The sequence below is a fragment of the Arachis stenosperma genome, chromosome 9 (assembly GCF_014773155.1).
Source record: "Arachis stenosperma cultivar V10309 chromosome 9, arast.V10309.gnm1.PFL2, whole genome shotgun sequence".
Taxonomy (NCBI): Eukaryota; Viridiplantae; Streptophyta; class Magnoliopsida; order Fabales; family Fabaceae; genus Arachis; species Arachis stenosperma.
In genome coordinates this window covers 152,723,823-152,737,300 of record NC_080385.1, presented here as the reverse complement: position 1 = coordinate 152,737,300, position 13,478 = coordinate 152,723,823, and the positions used below count along the sequence as shown (strand labels likewise).

Genomic DNA, 13,478 nt, shown 5'->3' with positions numbered 1-13,478 from the left:
CATGGACAGACCTGTAATAATCTTATCTCTTATATTTTGCTCCTTTATCTGTAACTGGCATATATTCTTCCAAGGTCCTCCTTTAGTAGGTAACACTTGAGTGGACAGTAATTCATTCGACTTTAGATTATTACAAGAATAGACCACCTTCTTCTACAATGGGCATTCTTCCTTCGCAAAGCGCCACCACCATTTAAACAAAGGGCGGTGTTCCGAACTATAGCATTTCCAACTCCCAACCCACTTAACTTCTTTGGGGCCTGCACCATATCCCATCTTACCAGAGCCATACCATTCTTCCCATCCTCCTTACTCCATAGGAATCTTCTCTACAAGGAAATCAACTTCTCAGCAATAGCCTTTAACATCTTATACAAGCTCAAATAATACACCGGCAGACTATTCAACACTAATTTGATAAGCACCAACTTCCCAACTTTGTTCAGCACCTTAGCTTTCTAAAGACTTAGTTTCTCCTCTACCTTGTCAATTATAGGCTTCCAAGTCTTTACCAGCCTTGGGTTTGCTCCTAAGGGGACCCCCAAGGTACCTAACCATGAGGGTACCTAACTTACAACCCCACAGGCTACACATACGTTGAATCCAGTGCTCTTCACAATTGATTGGAATCAGACTGGACTTATCAAAATTTATGCTGAGCCCAGACATCAACTCAAACCACCGTAACAACCGCTTGTAGTTCTTCATAGTCTCATCTTCTGGCGGACAAAACAGAATAGTGTCATCAGCAAACTGAAGATGTGAAAGCTCCACCCTATCACTACCAACCATCAATGGAGAGATACGACTGTTCCTGACTGCCTCCCCAACCATCCTATGTAGGACATCTACAACCAGTACAAACAAGAAGGGAGAGAGAGGGTCGCCTTGTCTCAAATCCCTTTCCATTTTGAAAGGTTTAGACGGCGAGCCATTTATCAAGACCGACATAGAAGCTGTAGTCACACACTCCATAACCCATGTCCTCCACCTGCAATCAAACCCCATCCCTTCCAACACAATATCCACAAAGCTCCACTTGACTCGATCGTAAGCTTTTTGGAAATCTAGCTTGATTATGGCTGCCTCCTTATTCCTCCTTTTAAGATAGTGGACCGTTTCGCAGGCTATCAGAGCTCCATCATGAATTTTTCTGCCCTTTACAAAAGCACTCTGAGTCTCCCCTACTAACTTTAGCATTACTGATCTCATCCTCCTGACTAACACCTTCGAGATAACCTTGTACACACACCCAACTATACTAATAGGTCTCAGGTCTTTAATCTCCTTTGCACCAATAAACTTAGGTGCCAACGCTACCCAAGTTATATTTGACTCCGCCGGTAATCTTGACATCTGAAAGAACTCTATTACTGCTGCCGTGAAGTCTGACCCAATCTCAACTCAGCATCTCTTGATGAAATTCATGTTGTATCCATCAGAACCTGGCTCCTTAGATGACTCACAATCCCATACTGCCTCTTTGATCTCTTCGGTCGAAGGCAATGTCTCCAAAGCTATAGAGTCCACCTCCTCTATTCTTTCCACCAGACCATCTCTGAATCCCAACACAGGAGAATCTTCCTGATGATATAGTTCTTTGTAAAACTCTATAATAACTATTTTTATTCTAGCTTGGTTCTTTACCAGTCTGCCATTAACGACCAAAGAATCAATCCTGTTATTTCTTCTTCTTGCCAATACTATACTGTGGAAATACCTTGTGTTCTTGTCCATATCCTTCACATGCTGAGACCGAGACATCTGCTTCCAGTGAATTTCCTTTCTCACATACCACCTCTCACAGCATGTAACTAGCGCGCTTCTTCTGGCCTCCATAGTTCCATCATACACTCCATTACTACCAACTCATCCACCTTCTTGATTTCTTCCTCCAACTTCAGGTTTTTGTTGTCCATCTCCCCAAAATTGACCTTATGCCATCTTCCCAAAGGACCCGTCAACGCCCTCAATTTATCGGTGAACTGCATCTCCCCTATACATCTCCATTCCTTCTTAACCATTCTAAGAAAACCTGTGTGTGTAAACCAGGAATCAAGACTACGAAAAGGCCGAGGACCTCAACGTATCATTTTCTCTTCCACTATAATAGGGCAGTGATCTGACAAACCCTTTCGTCCGCCCCGTAACCGAGTCTCAGGAAACTCTTCTAGTCAATCCACACTAACCATAGCTCTATCAATACGACTGCACGACCGGCAACGAAACCAAGTATACTTGCGATCAGTGCGCGGCAAATCCACTAGGCGCATATCCTGGTTCCAAAGCTTGAATTCTTCCGTAGCCAGAGATAGACTAGTAGCATCTTTTCGTTCCTCCACATTCACAATTTCATTAAAATCTCCTAGAAAATAGGACGAAACCTTACATAATCCAGCTATGTAGCTCAATTCCTCCCATACATGACTATTCTCCTCTCTACTATGTGCACCATAGACAAAAAAAAAAAACGCACAGTGAAAACTATTCTTTAACAAGACTCCTTCAACACGCAACCATCTATCCCCCTTATAGTAGTTGTTCATGTCAAAAAACATTTCATTCCAGATCAACAAATGACCCCCAGCTGCACCATTGGAGCCTACAAATTCCCACCCCGCCCCATCATTCCCCCAAATCTGTGTCACGTCAAACCTCGTCACTACCCTTCTTTTCGTCTCAATCAAGCCTATCATGCTTCAGTTATGTTTATTCTTTAAGTCCTTTACCATTCTCATCTTCCCATCACCCCGTAACTCCCTAAAATTCCAAGAACTGAAATTCATTTAGAACTATTACGACACACCTAGTTTTTATTTTTGGGTCTCCTTCTGTTTTGCCAACTTCTACTTCAGTGCAATTTCCTCATTTTGTGCTTGAAGGATGGCCATTATGTCGTCCTCCTCATTATACAATACTGCTCCTGATTCCATCGCCAGTGCTAAAGTCAGTTTGTTCTCCAACATTTGTTCCTCTATTCCCTGAGTGTCATCCTCCCCTTCCGCCTTCTCGCAGTCTTCCTGCCTAGACCCAGCATGTTCAATATCTTTTCTAGCATGCCCATCAGCCATACTACCTCTACTCTGTTCCCACATGATTCCCAGACCAGGTCCCACTTGACGGTGGGTCACGCCTGGCTCCCTGCACCAAACAGCATCCGTAACCTCCCGAGCCATACCATCAACCGCGGTAAACTCGACCTCTCCGATCGCTCCGGGACCACCCACCGGCGCCCTTGTTCCCTCCGCTCTCCGTTTCGCCCCGCCACTCCCGTCCTCATCGCCTTCACAATCTGCCATGTGCGGCGCACCACCGGCAGATCCAGTCCCGCCGTCAGCAGCAGCACCGGCTACTCGATCTGGCCGGCTACAATTATACTCTTTGCGAACTGAGTAGCTCCCCGAAAAGCCTGACCGTCTGATCCCACCGGTCCTGTCCATGTCTTGGCGGCGACCATCTCCTCCAACGAGGCTTCCTCCATCAAGGTCGCTATGTTGTTGTGCATCCGGGCGGGACTTGCAAGCCAGCGTCAATTCCCTTCCCAACCCAGGTCATGTCCAAGACCCAACTGAGGTAGGCCCAACCTATCAGGACTCTCAACCAGGCCCCTGCATTTTGTCTTGGCCCAACTATTTGAGAAACTTTGTTTTTTTGTTTCTTTTGTTTTTTCTTTTTTCCAACCCTTGCCAGCCCTGTCCGCTTTGAAGTGCATACACAAATAACCGTCCTATCCGATTCTTCAACATAACTATCATCGTCAACACTCCCAAAATCCGAAACATCCTGATTCACGCTATCAACAAATTGATGCGTTACTAATTTCCCGCACTTGTGATGGACATTGCAATTAACCAATTCATTCAAAAAATCATCGGAAATTACTGATCTGCCTTTGTCTTTCTCGTCCCACCTTTCCACCATCATCAGCAATCTTTCGTCATGATCGGTCTTCTTAGAAGGATCCGGCATATCCCTTCCAGTCCTCGTGATTGCCACATCATGATTCACGGCCCCATAATTAGTGGTTCCCTTATCCAAACAATCTCCAGTGTACTGCATGTTCAACGTTGCATTTCCACTCTCATTCACCAACACTTCGTAACTCCTAAACCCAACAAAGACATGAATCCTCTCTTGTATCACGTCCATGACACATGTATTGATCTGTACACGACCTACCGTGAACGTGTTACCCAATTCTGTCTTCGTTGCACACCCAACTAACATTCCCCACTGACCCCCTATCTTTCTGAAGGTGTCAGCAGACCATGCGCACAACGGAACCCCGAAACACTCAAGCCACACCCTCCGAGACCCACTACGCTCCGACTCCTTACACTTCCATACCCGGTGAAATGTTTGTAACAGACAATTCAACCTAAAAGTGTACGTCTCGTCTGCATGGAGAACACTATCAAACGTCAACAGAGCTTTACAAGCTCCCATTTTCCGAATTTGGATAACAAAAGGCAAGTTCTTCGCCGCCATTTTCTTCAGGGAAGCGAAATCAATTGGCTTCTTCATAGCTCCCACCAAACTACTCCGCACCCAGTTCAAGTTTCCCTCTGCTACTGCAACTTCCACCATCTTTATATTTGCGCTCCCAATCATGGGCTGTAAGGTTTCCTTCGTCCTTAACCCCTGTGCAGTTATCACAGCGTCACCGTCCCTTACTTCCCTCGGCACCTTCTGGGGTATTGGGTTTCGCTTGTCCTCTCCACGGCACCCTTCAAGTCTATCTGTGGTACGTGACGTTCTCCTGTACTTTGCCTCTCCCACAAATACAACTTTCCCTCGCAATCTCAGCTAATTCATCTCCGCTATCGCTTTCGATGCTCCTCCTTTCGTCGTGTACCGTATGAAAGCAAACATATAAAGGTTACCATTTTTTTTATTCCGGAATAGATAAATATCGTTGATGCGCCCAGTCCAGTTGAACAGTTGAAATAATTCTCTTTTGAAAATGTTCTCCGAAAGATTCTCCACAAATATGGAAAAAGACTCGTATTCCGATCGTCGATACTCTTCCCTGATCAAAACAATAGGATCATTGCCAATGTCGTGAAACTAACCCCTCTCTGTGCCCCCCCCCCCCCCCCCCCCTCACTGTCGCTCTCTCTCGCTCATCTCTAGTGTTACTATTATCTAATTATATGCTAACAAATACAATAGAATCAATAATTCTGCCGCCTTCTAATTTGTAGGTGAGAAGTCAATTTTGAGAAGTATGGGTTTGTGGAAAGTTGTTGAATTAACTTTTGTGATGTGGTGAGCATAATATAAGCAAGGCTAAGGTGGTGGCTAATTCTCCTACCCTGCATTGCGGCGCCAATAAAGAAAATAATAAGCACACAGATCCACAAGCAACTATATATATATATAACGTTTCAAAACGGATCACAGACGAAAGGAAAAGGTGGTCATACTTTCAGGTTTGCCCAAGAATAAAAGGTTTTTCCTTACATACACACATTATACTACTATTACTGTTGTTATGAAGTCATAATGACATTAATATTCTGTGTCCAAACTGAAAGGAACACCACTCATTTCAATTGATTGCCATATATAGTTATATACAGAGACACATCAGACTCAGAGTACATTCCTTTTAATAGGGTTAGGCCCTTAATTTGCTAACTACTCCAACGACCAACCTTTTCCAATATAGTGCTCCCAAGGGAAAGGAAAGGAGAGAAAGTGAGAAAGTGAGAAACTTCAGACAACTGGCCCAAGAAGGCCCAAACTCAATGCAGGCTACGATCCAACTTATGGTCCCTCATGCCTCATTTTTTTTATTTAAATCTTATTGATGGCCTTTTTTACATAACCCACGGTAGTTTCTGTTAATTAGTGTGGGCCTTGGCCTCGTTTACGATACAATAAGAATTGCAAAAAAAGATCAGCTTATGATTGGGTTGCTGACAAACCCATACCCTTATGAACGAGCATCCATTCATTTTGATGTTCCAAGCTGGAAGTTGCTGGAAAGTTTGAGGGAGAGTTTCCCTTCTGTAATGCTAACTAAATAATCTCACTCGGGTAGGTGTTAGTTAACTTAGTCTACGGACACGTCATCTAACAGAAATATAAGTTGGTTAGTTGCTAACTACTACTACCTCCCTTAGTTTCTAAACTACTAACTGCATTACAAGCTGACTCAGCTTCTTCTTCTAATAAGATAAACTCTATTCTTCATACAAATAACACAAAATAATACTGACATAATAATCTTAACCAGACAAAATATGTTTCAAGTTCGGATTAGGTTTTGCACACCCCTCCTCTCTATTCGGTGTACTACATACAATAAAATCGTAGCACCAGCTGTATTTTGGAAATATATTCGTTCATTCATTCAATTTCATTAAAATGAAGAAACAATAATAAGCATACTATGTATAGACAGATATTTATATTTTTCAATGGTATGATAATCGTGTGTCATTTTTTTTCTCTTATCTTATGACATGATAGCCTTTTAATCGCGATGCAAATCATAAAACAGTGCAATTATGGCAACTTCCGAGTTGTAATATTTGATCATATCACGTAATAATCCATGAGTTAAGAGAAGTGTTTGTCTTTGTAATTAAATAATTTCGCAAGTCAATTTGATTTTTGTTGTTAAAACTTGATTTTCAAGCAGTGGTTTAAAACATGTGCAAAGTAAGCTGAAAACGGAATAGGAAACGCAAGATGATATTATTGATCTTGTTTCCTTTTCACGCTCAACGTTAAATACAGTAAGAAGGATTAAAATTCATACCATAAAATATGTTGCATACAAATGAAATATTTATCATCAAGTGAATGATAATATTTTACTGATTTGTAGTTCAATGAATAAAATAATAGAATATTAAATTAAAAGAAATAACAGTTGGATTTGGCACACACAGGACCCAATCCAATCAGTTATTAAATCATACAATGGCCGACGCCACTCACTTCTCAGTCTCTCTTATCTGTCTCCATCGCAAACAAGCCACGTAATACACCTCTCATCCAAACACGGCCTTAACATTCTCGAAATGACAATAATACCCCCGTGTTAACGTGGTCCGGCACACACCAAATACACCGCCTTTTAAATAGAGAAGGCGTGTGGTTGCAGAAGTAAACACCAAATGAAGGAGCGTGTTGACACGCGATCCAAGTTGAAGTTGGGATTGTTGGCGGAAATCTCGATCTCACCCTTGTCCTAGCATGGACCCCACACCGCTTCTATACTCTGTCTTTATTTTTTCTCTCTCAGTAGAGCGAGAAACACACTCCCTCTAACAAAAATAATAAATATTATAATATTATATTATTTTTATAAATATATATAGAGAGAGAAAGAGAGTCCTAGCTAGATACTAGTCGAAAGTGTAGACCACATAGAGATAGAAAAATAAATTATTAAAAAAATGAGAAAAAGTGCATGAGGGAGATGAGATGAAGAAACAGCCATTGGAGAGGCTTCGGATTCAGAATGGGTTTTTTTTCAAAGCAGAAAAATAATTTGAGTTAGGAACAAAACAAAACAAGTAGAGGAAGCAACATTGACTTTCTGATTATTTCAGACTCAGAGTCACCGTAAGTCAGCTCCGCCATTTTCGTTTTTTATTGCTATCAAAATCTAGGCATGGACACATGTGTATGTCAATATATATAATATTATTATTTTTTAAATATTATATAGTGGGAAAATATACGTTTTTTGTCCTGTGTCCTTTTCTCTTCCGCAGATCCAAGAGAGAGAAAGTGTTGGAAGGATCTGTAAGAGGAAAATAAAAAAGGTAAAAAAAAAAAATCATAACTTTGTTAGCTGTGGAACCCAGCAGTGGCTTAAGTTTTGGACCCTTTTTAACTTTTCACGCTGTCAAGTTAATAAAAGGTATCATTTTCCTCCGTACCAGGGTTGGTTTCTATGCCATCTAACTCCATTCCCATTTCCCAGCTTTCTCACTTATATCAGTGTGTGTGGGGGTAGAGAGAGAATGGTGGGGATGGTTTTATGAGGTAACTATCTTTTGGCTTAGATTTGATATGATGCATTTGAAAAGTCAGGAGTGATGGTGTGTGAATATGACTATGACTTTCAGATACATGTGAGATAAGGTCTAGTATTTTTTTGTTTATCTTGAAAATGATAAAATTGATAATCTCTTTGTTTTACATTCTCTTTTCCTATGCAGTGTATGTGTGTGTGTATAGGAGAAATAGGGATTCTTTCAAAATTCTCCTTTTCTGGGTCTCTTTCAGAATTCTCCAATACTGACAAAGTAAGCAGTCCAAGTGTGAAATATAGGAAAACTAGGGATTCAACTTCATCCCCCACCACCCTTATTTGTCACTGTTTCTGTGGTCTCTCTTGCCATTGGGGTTGCAGACATGAGGAGCATGTGTCTGTGACCCTCCTTCCATCAGGGACGAAGGGACTTTCTTGTCCTCTTACTCTTTCCATCTGTTTCTAGAATAGACTTTCAGTTGATAGAGAGAGAGAGGGTGCAAAGTCTTCTATGGGGGGTGTTGACAAGGAAACAACTTTTTACTTCTCTTCACTTTTCATCTATAAATAATTCAGCTCGATCCTGTTTCAAAGTTCAAAAAGTCAATACCCAAGGAATCAAAAACTGTAAAGTTCCTTGGTAAAAGAGATAGAGACAAGTTTTTTAGGAGTAAAAAGAAAACTGGAGAACATAAGAATAAGCATCATAGTGGTAGAAAGTACACGTTACTGAGAGAATTTTGGTATATAGGAGAGAAAAGAAAAAAGGTTCATCATCTCTTGGGGAACTTTTTTTTATGGGGTTTGAGGGTTCGATTAGCACCAACAGTGGGAACAGTAACAGAGCTGTTTTGAATGATATTTCCCAACCTATTCCCAGTTCATTGCAAAATCCATCCTCCTTCTCTTTCTCAGCTGTATGTCTCATTTTGCTTTTGGACTTCGTTATTGAGCATTTCATGTTATCATCCTTTACTTGTTCATTGATAATGAATCTTGACTTGTGCATCTTCATATTTATCCTTATTGAATTCTTCTTGTTGCTGCTGATGACTCTATTCTTATTCTGCAGCAGAGAAAAATGGAGGGTCATGGTGATATGGGTCTCATAGGGGAAAATTTTGACACCAGTTTGATTGGGAGGTTGAGAGATGATGAGTATGAGAGCAGGTCGGGAAGCGATAATTTTGAAGGCGCCTCTGGTGATGATCAGGATGCCGGTGATGACCAGCCACGGAGGAAGAAGAGATACCATAGACATACTCCTCACCAAATTCAAGAGCTTGAGACGTATGGATTTATGAAAATTTTCAGTTCGTTTTGTTATTTGTTTATTTGGGATGTGGAAACTGAGGTTGATGTTTCTTTGGTCTTAATGGTTTTTCAGTTTCTTCAAAGAGTGTCCTCATCCTGATGAGAAGCAAAGGTTGGATCTTAGTAAGAGGCTTGGCTTGGAGAATAAGCAAGTCAAATTCTGGTTTCAGAATAGGAGAACCCAAATGAAGGTGAATTTGAAAACAGTTGAATTATTATTGCACTCGCGTGTATTTTGTTGATCCAAGTTGAATACTGTGATTATTATTGAACTGCTTTTCCTGATTCAGACCCAATTGGAACGGCATGAGAACATAATGCTTAGACAGGAGAATGAGAAGCTCAGAGCTGAGAATAGTTTGATGAAGGAAGCCATGTCAAACCCAGTGTGTAACAACTGTGGTGGCCCAGCCATTCCTGGCCAAATTTCATTCGAGGAGCACCAGATTCGAATTGAAAATGCTCGACTGAGGGATGAATTGAACCGCATATGTGCCTTGGCAAACAAGTTCCTTGGCAAGCCAATCTCATCACTGACCAATCCCATGGCTCTCCCAACCTCAAATTCTGGTCTAGAACTCGGTATTGGAAGGAATGGTATTGGTGTTTCGAGCCCCTTTGGAGCTCCCTTGCAGATGGGACTTGATTTAGGAGATGGAGTATTAGGCACTCAACCAGCAATATCTGGAATGAAGTCACCATTGGGATTGATGGGAAATGATGTTCAGCTTGAGAGATCTATGCTTGTAGATGTTGCACTGGCTGCCATGGATGAATTGATTAAGATGGCTCAGGCAGATAGCCCTCTTTGGATTAAGGGCTTTGATGGTGAGAGGGAGGTACTGAATCATGAAGAGTATGCAAGGATGTTCAATCCTTGTATTGGTCCCAAACCTGCTGGTTATGTAACCGAAGCTACAAGAGAAACTGGGATAGTAATCATCAACAGTTTGGCCCTTGTGGAAACTTTGATGGATGCGGTATGATTACGATGCTTCACTTCTTAGGCTTCAGTGAAGTTCAGTATTAATTCACAACTTAATGATAAACTTATAAAATGTGCCATATTCATTTTGAGTGATAAAACTGTTAGTGGTAGCCTTTTGTGCTATTTGATATTTATCTTTTAGATTTACATAGAGTTGGTAATATGGATCAATGCAATATTCTGTTAGTAGAAAGGGGAAAAAATGATTTTGTGCAGTGGTTCCTTATGGCCCATGCCTATTTATTAGTGTGAAATTATACAATTGGATAATATCTTATTCTTAATGGATTCTTTCTTTGAATAGAATCGATGGTTAGAGATGTTTCCATCAATGATTGCTAGAGCTGTCACCCTTGATGTTATATCTAGTGGCATGGGTGGAACCAGAAATGGTGCTTTGCAACTGGTATGTTTCTCTTTCTTTACGTTTTGCTTCATTCACTATGCCATCCTAGTTGGCCGGAACTGAATAGTGAATACAATTATACACTTCAGATGCATTCGGAGATTCAATTACTTTCACCACTAGTCCCTATTCGTCAAGTGAGGTTCCTCCGGTTCTGTAAGCAGCATGCGGAAGGTGTATGGGCTGTAGTCGACGTTTCTGTTGAGATCGGTCGCGATGCTGCGAATGCACAGCCATTCATGAGCTGTCGGAGGCTTCCTTCTGGCTGCGTTGTGCACGATATGCCCAATGGTTACTCCAAGGTAAGTGCTCATACAAATTCATTTTGGTTCTCTCTTTTTCTTTTATTTTTGTGGTTGGATATTATCATGTCATATCTTGACTTATATTCTAATTTGTCTATTTTCTCTTATTATAGTAGTACTGGAGCTTGCACTTGAATTAGATTTCTTCTTTTCTCTGTGCTACCAATAATTTGTACTGTTCTTTTGAGTTGCACCTTGATTGGGAATATCTTTCGTACTGTGGAAGATGCTTCTCTATTAAAAATATAATAATATTTAAATTAAGGGTTGCTTATTGTCTGTACTTGCAATACTCTTAGAGACTAGTTAATCAAGGTTTATATGGTTTAGCCATAGAAGTTTGAAGCTGCATTTCTATCTGGCAACTTCCAAAAATAATATTAAAAAGTGCCTAAAAATTCGAGAGGTCTTGGATTCTACAATCCATGTTTATATATATCAACTATACATTTGCTTTCTTCTATATTCCAGTCTCTGCTAAATAACCCAACATAATACTATTTCTTTACTTTGAACGAGACCTTAATGACCTGGATCCAGTCCTCTTCAATAATATAATGGAGACAGGTTTTGATAATATTAAGAAATTCCATAGTCTGCTAACTCTGTTGAGATTCACCTCTATCCATTTGACTTGGATGATCCTCCACCGGCTTCTATAATTGGGTATTAATTTATAATTATCCTAGGGCTTATGTCAACATTTCTTATGTAGTTAGTTAAGTGAGGACTGTGTTATATTATTCCAACAAACTCCCTTTCAAAAAAAAGATGTTTTCCATTTCTGAGAGTAGTGTATGAACTACTGTTGTAGGTTACTTGGGTTGAACATTGGCAGTACGATGATAGTGTGGTGCACCAACTGTATCGGCCATTGATCAATTCTGGCTTTGGATTTGGTGCTCATAGATGGATAGCCACCCTCCAGAGGCAATGTGAATGCTTGGCAATCCTCATGTCCTCATCCATCTCAAGCGACGATCACACAGGTATATATATATATACACATGCATGTTGATGTTGGTGTTTCTTCCAATGTATATCAAGTCATGCTATTTCTTTTGCAGCATTAAGCCAGGCCGGCAGGAGAAGCATGTTGAAGCTGGCACAGCGCATGACCAGTAACTTCTGTTCTGGCGTCTGCGCCTCGTCGGCTCGCAAGTGGGACAGCCTTCACATTGGAACCTTGGATGATGACATGAGAGTAATGACGAGGAAGAATGTGGATGACCCTGGGGAGCCTCCAGGCATCGTCCTGAGTGCCGCCACTTCTGTTTGGGTGCCGGTGTCACGGCAAAGGCTGTTCGAGTTTCTGCGCGACGAACGGCTTAGAAGCGAGTGGGACATTCTGTCGAACGGTGGACCTATGCAGGAGATGGTCCACATTGCCAAAGGCCAAGGACATGGAAATTGTGTTTCTCTCTTACGTGCTAATGTAAGTTGCATTCTTTGAATAATCGATAATCAAGCATGTCAAACTATCTAACCAAAAATCTTGATGGTATTTGAAGGGTGTGAATGCGAATGATAGCAGCATGGTGATTCTGCAAGAGACATGGACAGATGCATCCTGCTCGGTGGTAGTATATGCACCGGTGGATGTGCCGTCGTTGAACGTCGTGATGAGCGGTGGTGATTCTGCATATGTTGCACTCTTGCCTTCGGGTTTTGCCATCCTCCCCGATGGTCATTCGTCGTCCGGCTCCAACGGGAACTTAGCCAAGGGCGGCAGCAGCGGCGACGAGGGAGGTGGAAGCTTGCTGACGGTTGGGTTCCAAATCTTGGTGAATAGCCTGCCAACAGCAAAGCTTACAGTGGAGTCGGTGGATACTGTGAATAACTTGATCTCATGCACCATTCACAAGATCAAAGCTGCACTCACACTTTCATAAACACATAACATTCTTTTTGTTTTGCTTGTTACGTTATTGTATAGAGATAGAGAGAGAGAGGTTGAGACTTGAGACAGAAAGGGTCGCGTAAGGAAAGGTTTCGAGTCAAGAACGAACCGCGAAAAAGTTTGTGGTGTTGGAGTTGGAGTCGCCGGTTCGGGTATTGACTCGTTCACCAGCGATTTCGTCTCGCCTCTCTATTTTATTTTATCCAACAAAACAAAACATGTGTTTCTTTCTTTTTGTTTTATTTCCATCCTAACACACACTTCGCAACTTCCAAACTGCTCAACTATGTCTTTTCGCATGCATTTTTTGCTTTGTTTGATATTATGCTGCCTCTTATATCGTCTATTTTTTTGGGTTCAAGGTACCTAAATGTATCTACCATTTATAGAGAAGTCTTTACGAAAGCATTGTTTTATATTTGTAGTCAAATACGTAATTACGAAAAAATATTAATAAATTATATTCCTTCTCTTTTATGGGAAAGATAGAATATATGTGAAGTTGTTGATTGTTTAAAATTTTTCTCAAAATGAAAATGTTATAAATAATTCGTTTATTTGGTACATTG

At 41.0% G+C, this 13,478-nt stretch overlaps 2 protein-coding genes across 7 annotated transcripts; one reads left to right on the top strand and one right to left on the bottom strand.

Annotated features, from left to right (window-relative positions):
* Nucleotides 1-1,404: 1,404 nt before the first annotated feature.
* Nucleotides 1,405-1,839, bottom strand: LOC130950133 (uncharacterized). Its single transcript, XM_057878678.1, has one exon. It carries the CDS (start codon nt 1,837-1,839, stop codon nt 1,405-1,407), a length of 435 nt encoding a protein of 144 aa, XP_057734661.1.
* A 5,464-nt stretch (nt 1,840-7,303) lies between these two features.
* Nucleotides 7,304-13,265, top strand: LOC130951112 (homeobox-leucine zipper protein ANTHOCYANINLESS 2-like). Of its 6 annotated transcripts, XM_057879728.1 has the most exons (10): nt 7,304-7,581; nt 7,734-7,784; nt 9,072-9,286; nt 9,384-9,501; nt 9,601-10,290; nt 10,603-10,704; nt 10,794-11,006; nt 11,824-11,998; nt 12,077-12,444; nt 12,521-13,265. In XM_057879728.1, exons 3-10 carry the CDS (start codon nt 9,078-9,080, stop codon nt 12,899-12,901), a joined length of 2,256 nt encoding a protein of 751 aa, XP_057735711.1. In that variant the 5' UTR covers nt 7,304-7,581; nt 7,734-7,784; nt 9,072-9,077; the 3' UTR covers nt 12,902-13,265. The 6 variants fall into 6 exon arrangements, with proteins under 6 accessions (XP_057735711.1, XP_057735710.1, XP_057735713.1 ...); XM_057879727.1 differs by lacking the exon at nt 7,734-7,784 and having other exon boundaries at nt 9,069-9,286; XM_057879730.1 differs by lacking the exons at nt 7,304-7,581; nt 7,734-7,784 and adding an exon at nt 7,889-8,007.
* The last annotated feature ends 213 nt before the right edge of the window (nt 13,266-13,478 follow it).

Coding starts and splice junctions, on each gene's coding strand:
- LOC130950133 (XM_057878678.1), bottom strand. CDS start 1,839: ATGGAGGCCAGAAGAAGCGCGCTAGTTACATGCTGTGAGAGGTGGTAT.
- LOC130951112 (XM_057879725.1), top strand. CDS start 8,794: ATGGGGTTTGAGGGTTCGATTAGCACCAACAGTGGGAACAGTAACAGA. Junction 9,287..9,383: donor CAAATTCAAGAGCTTGAGAC/GTATGGATTTAT, acceptor ATGGTTTTTCAG/TTTCTTCAAAGAGTGTCCTC. Junction 10,291..10,602: donor TGGAAACTTTGATGGATGCG/GTATGATTACGA, acceptor TTCTTTGAATAG/AATCGATGGTTAGAGATGTT.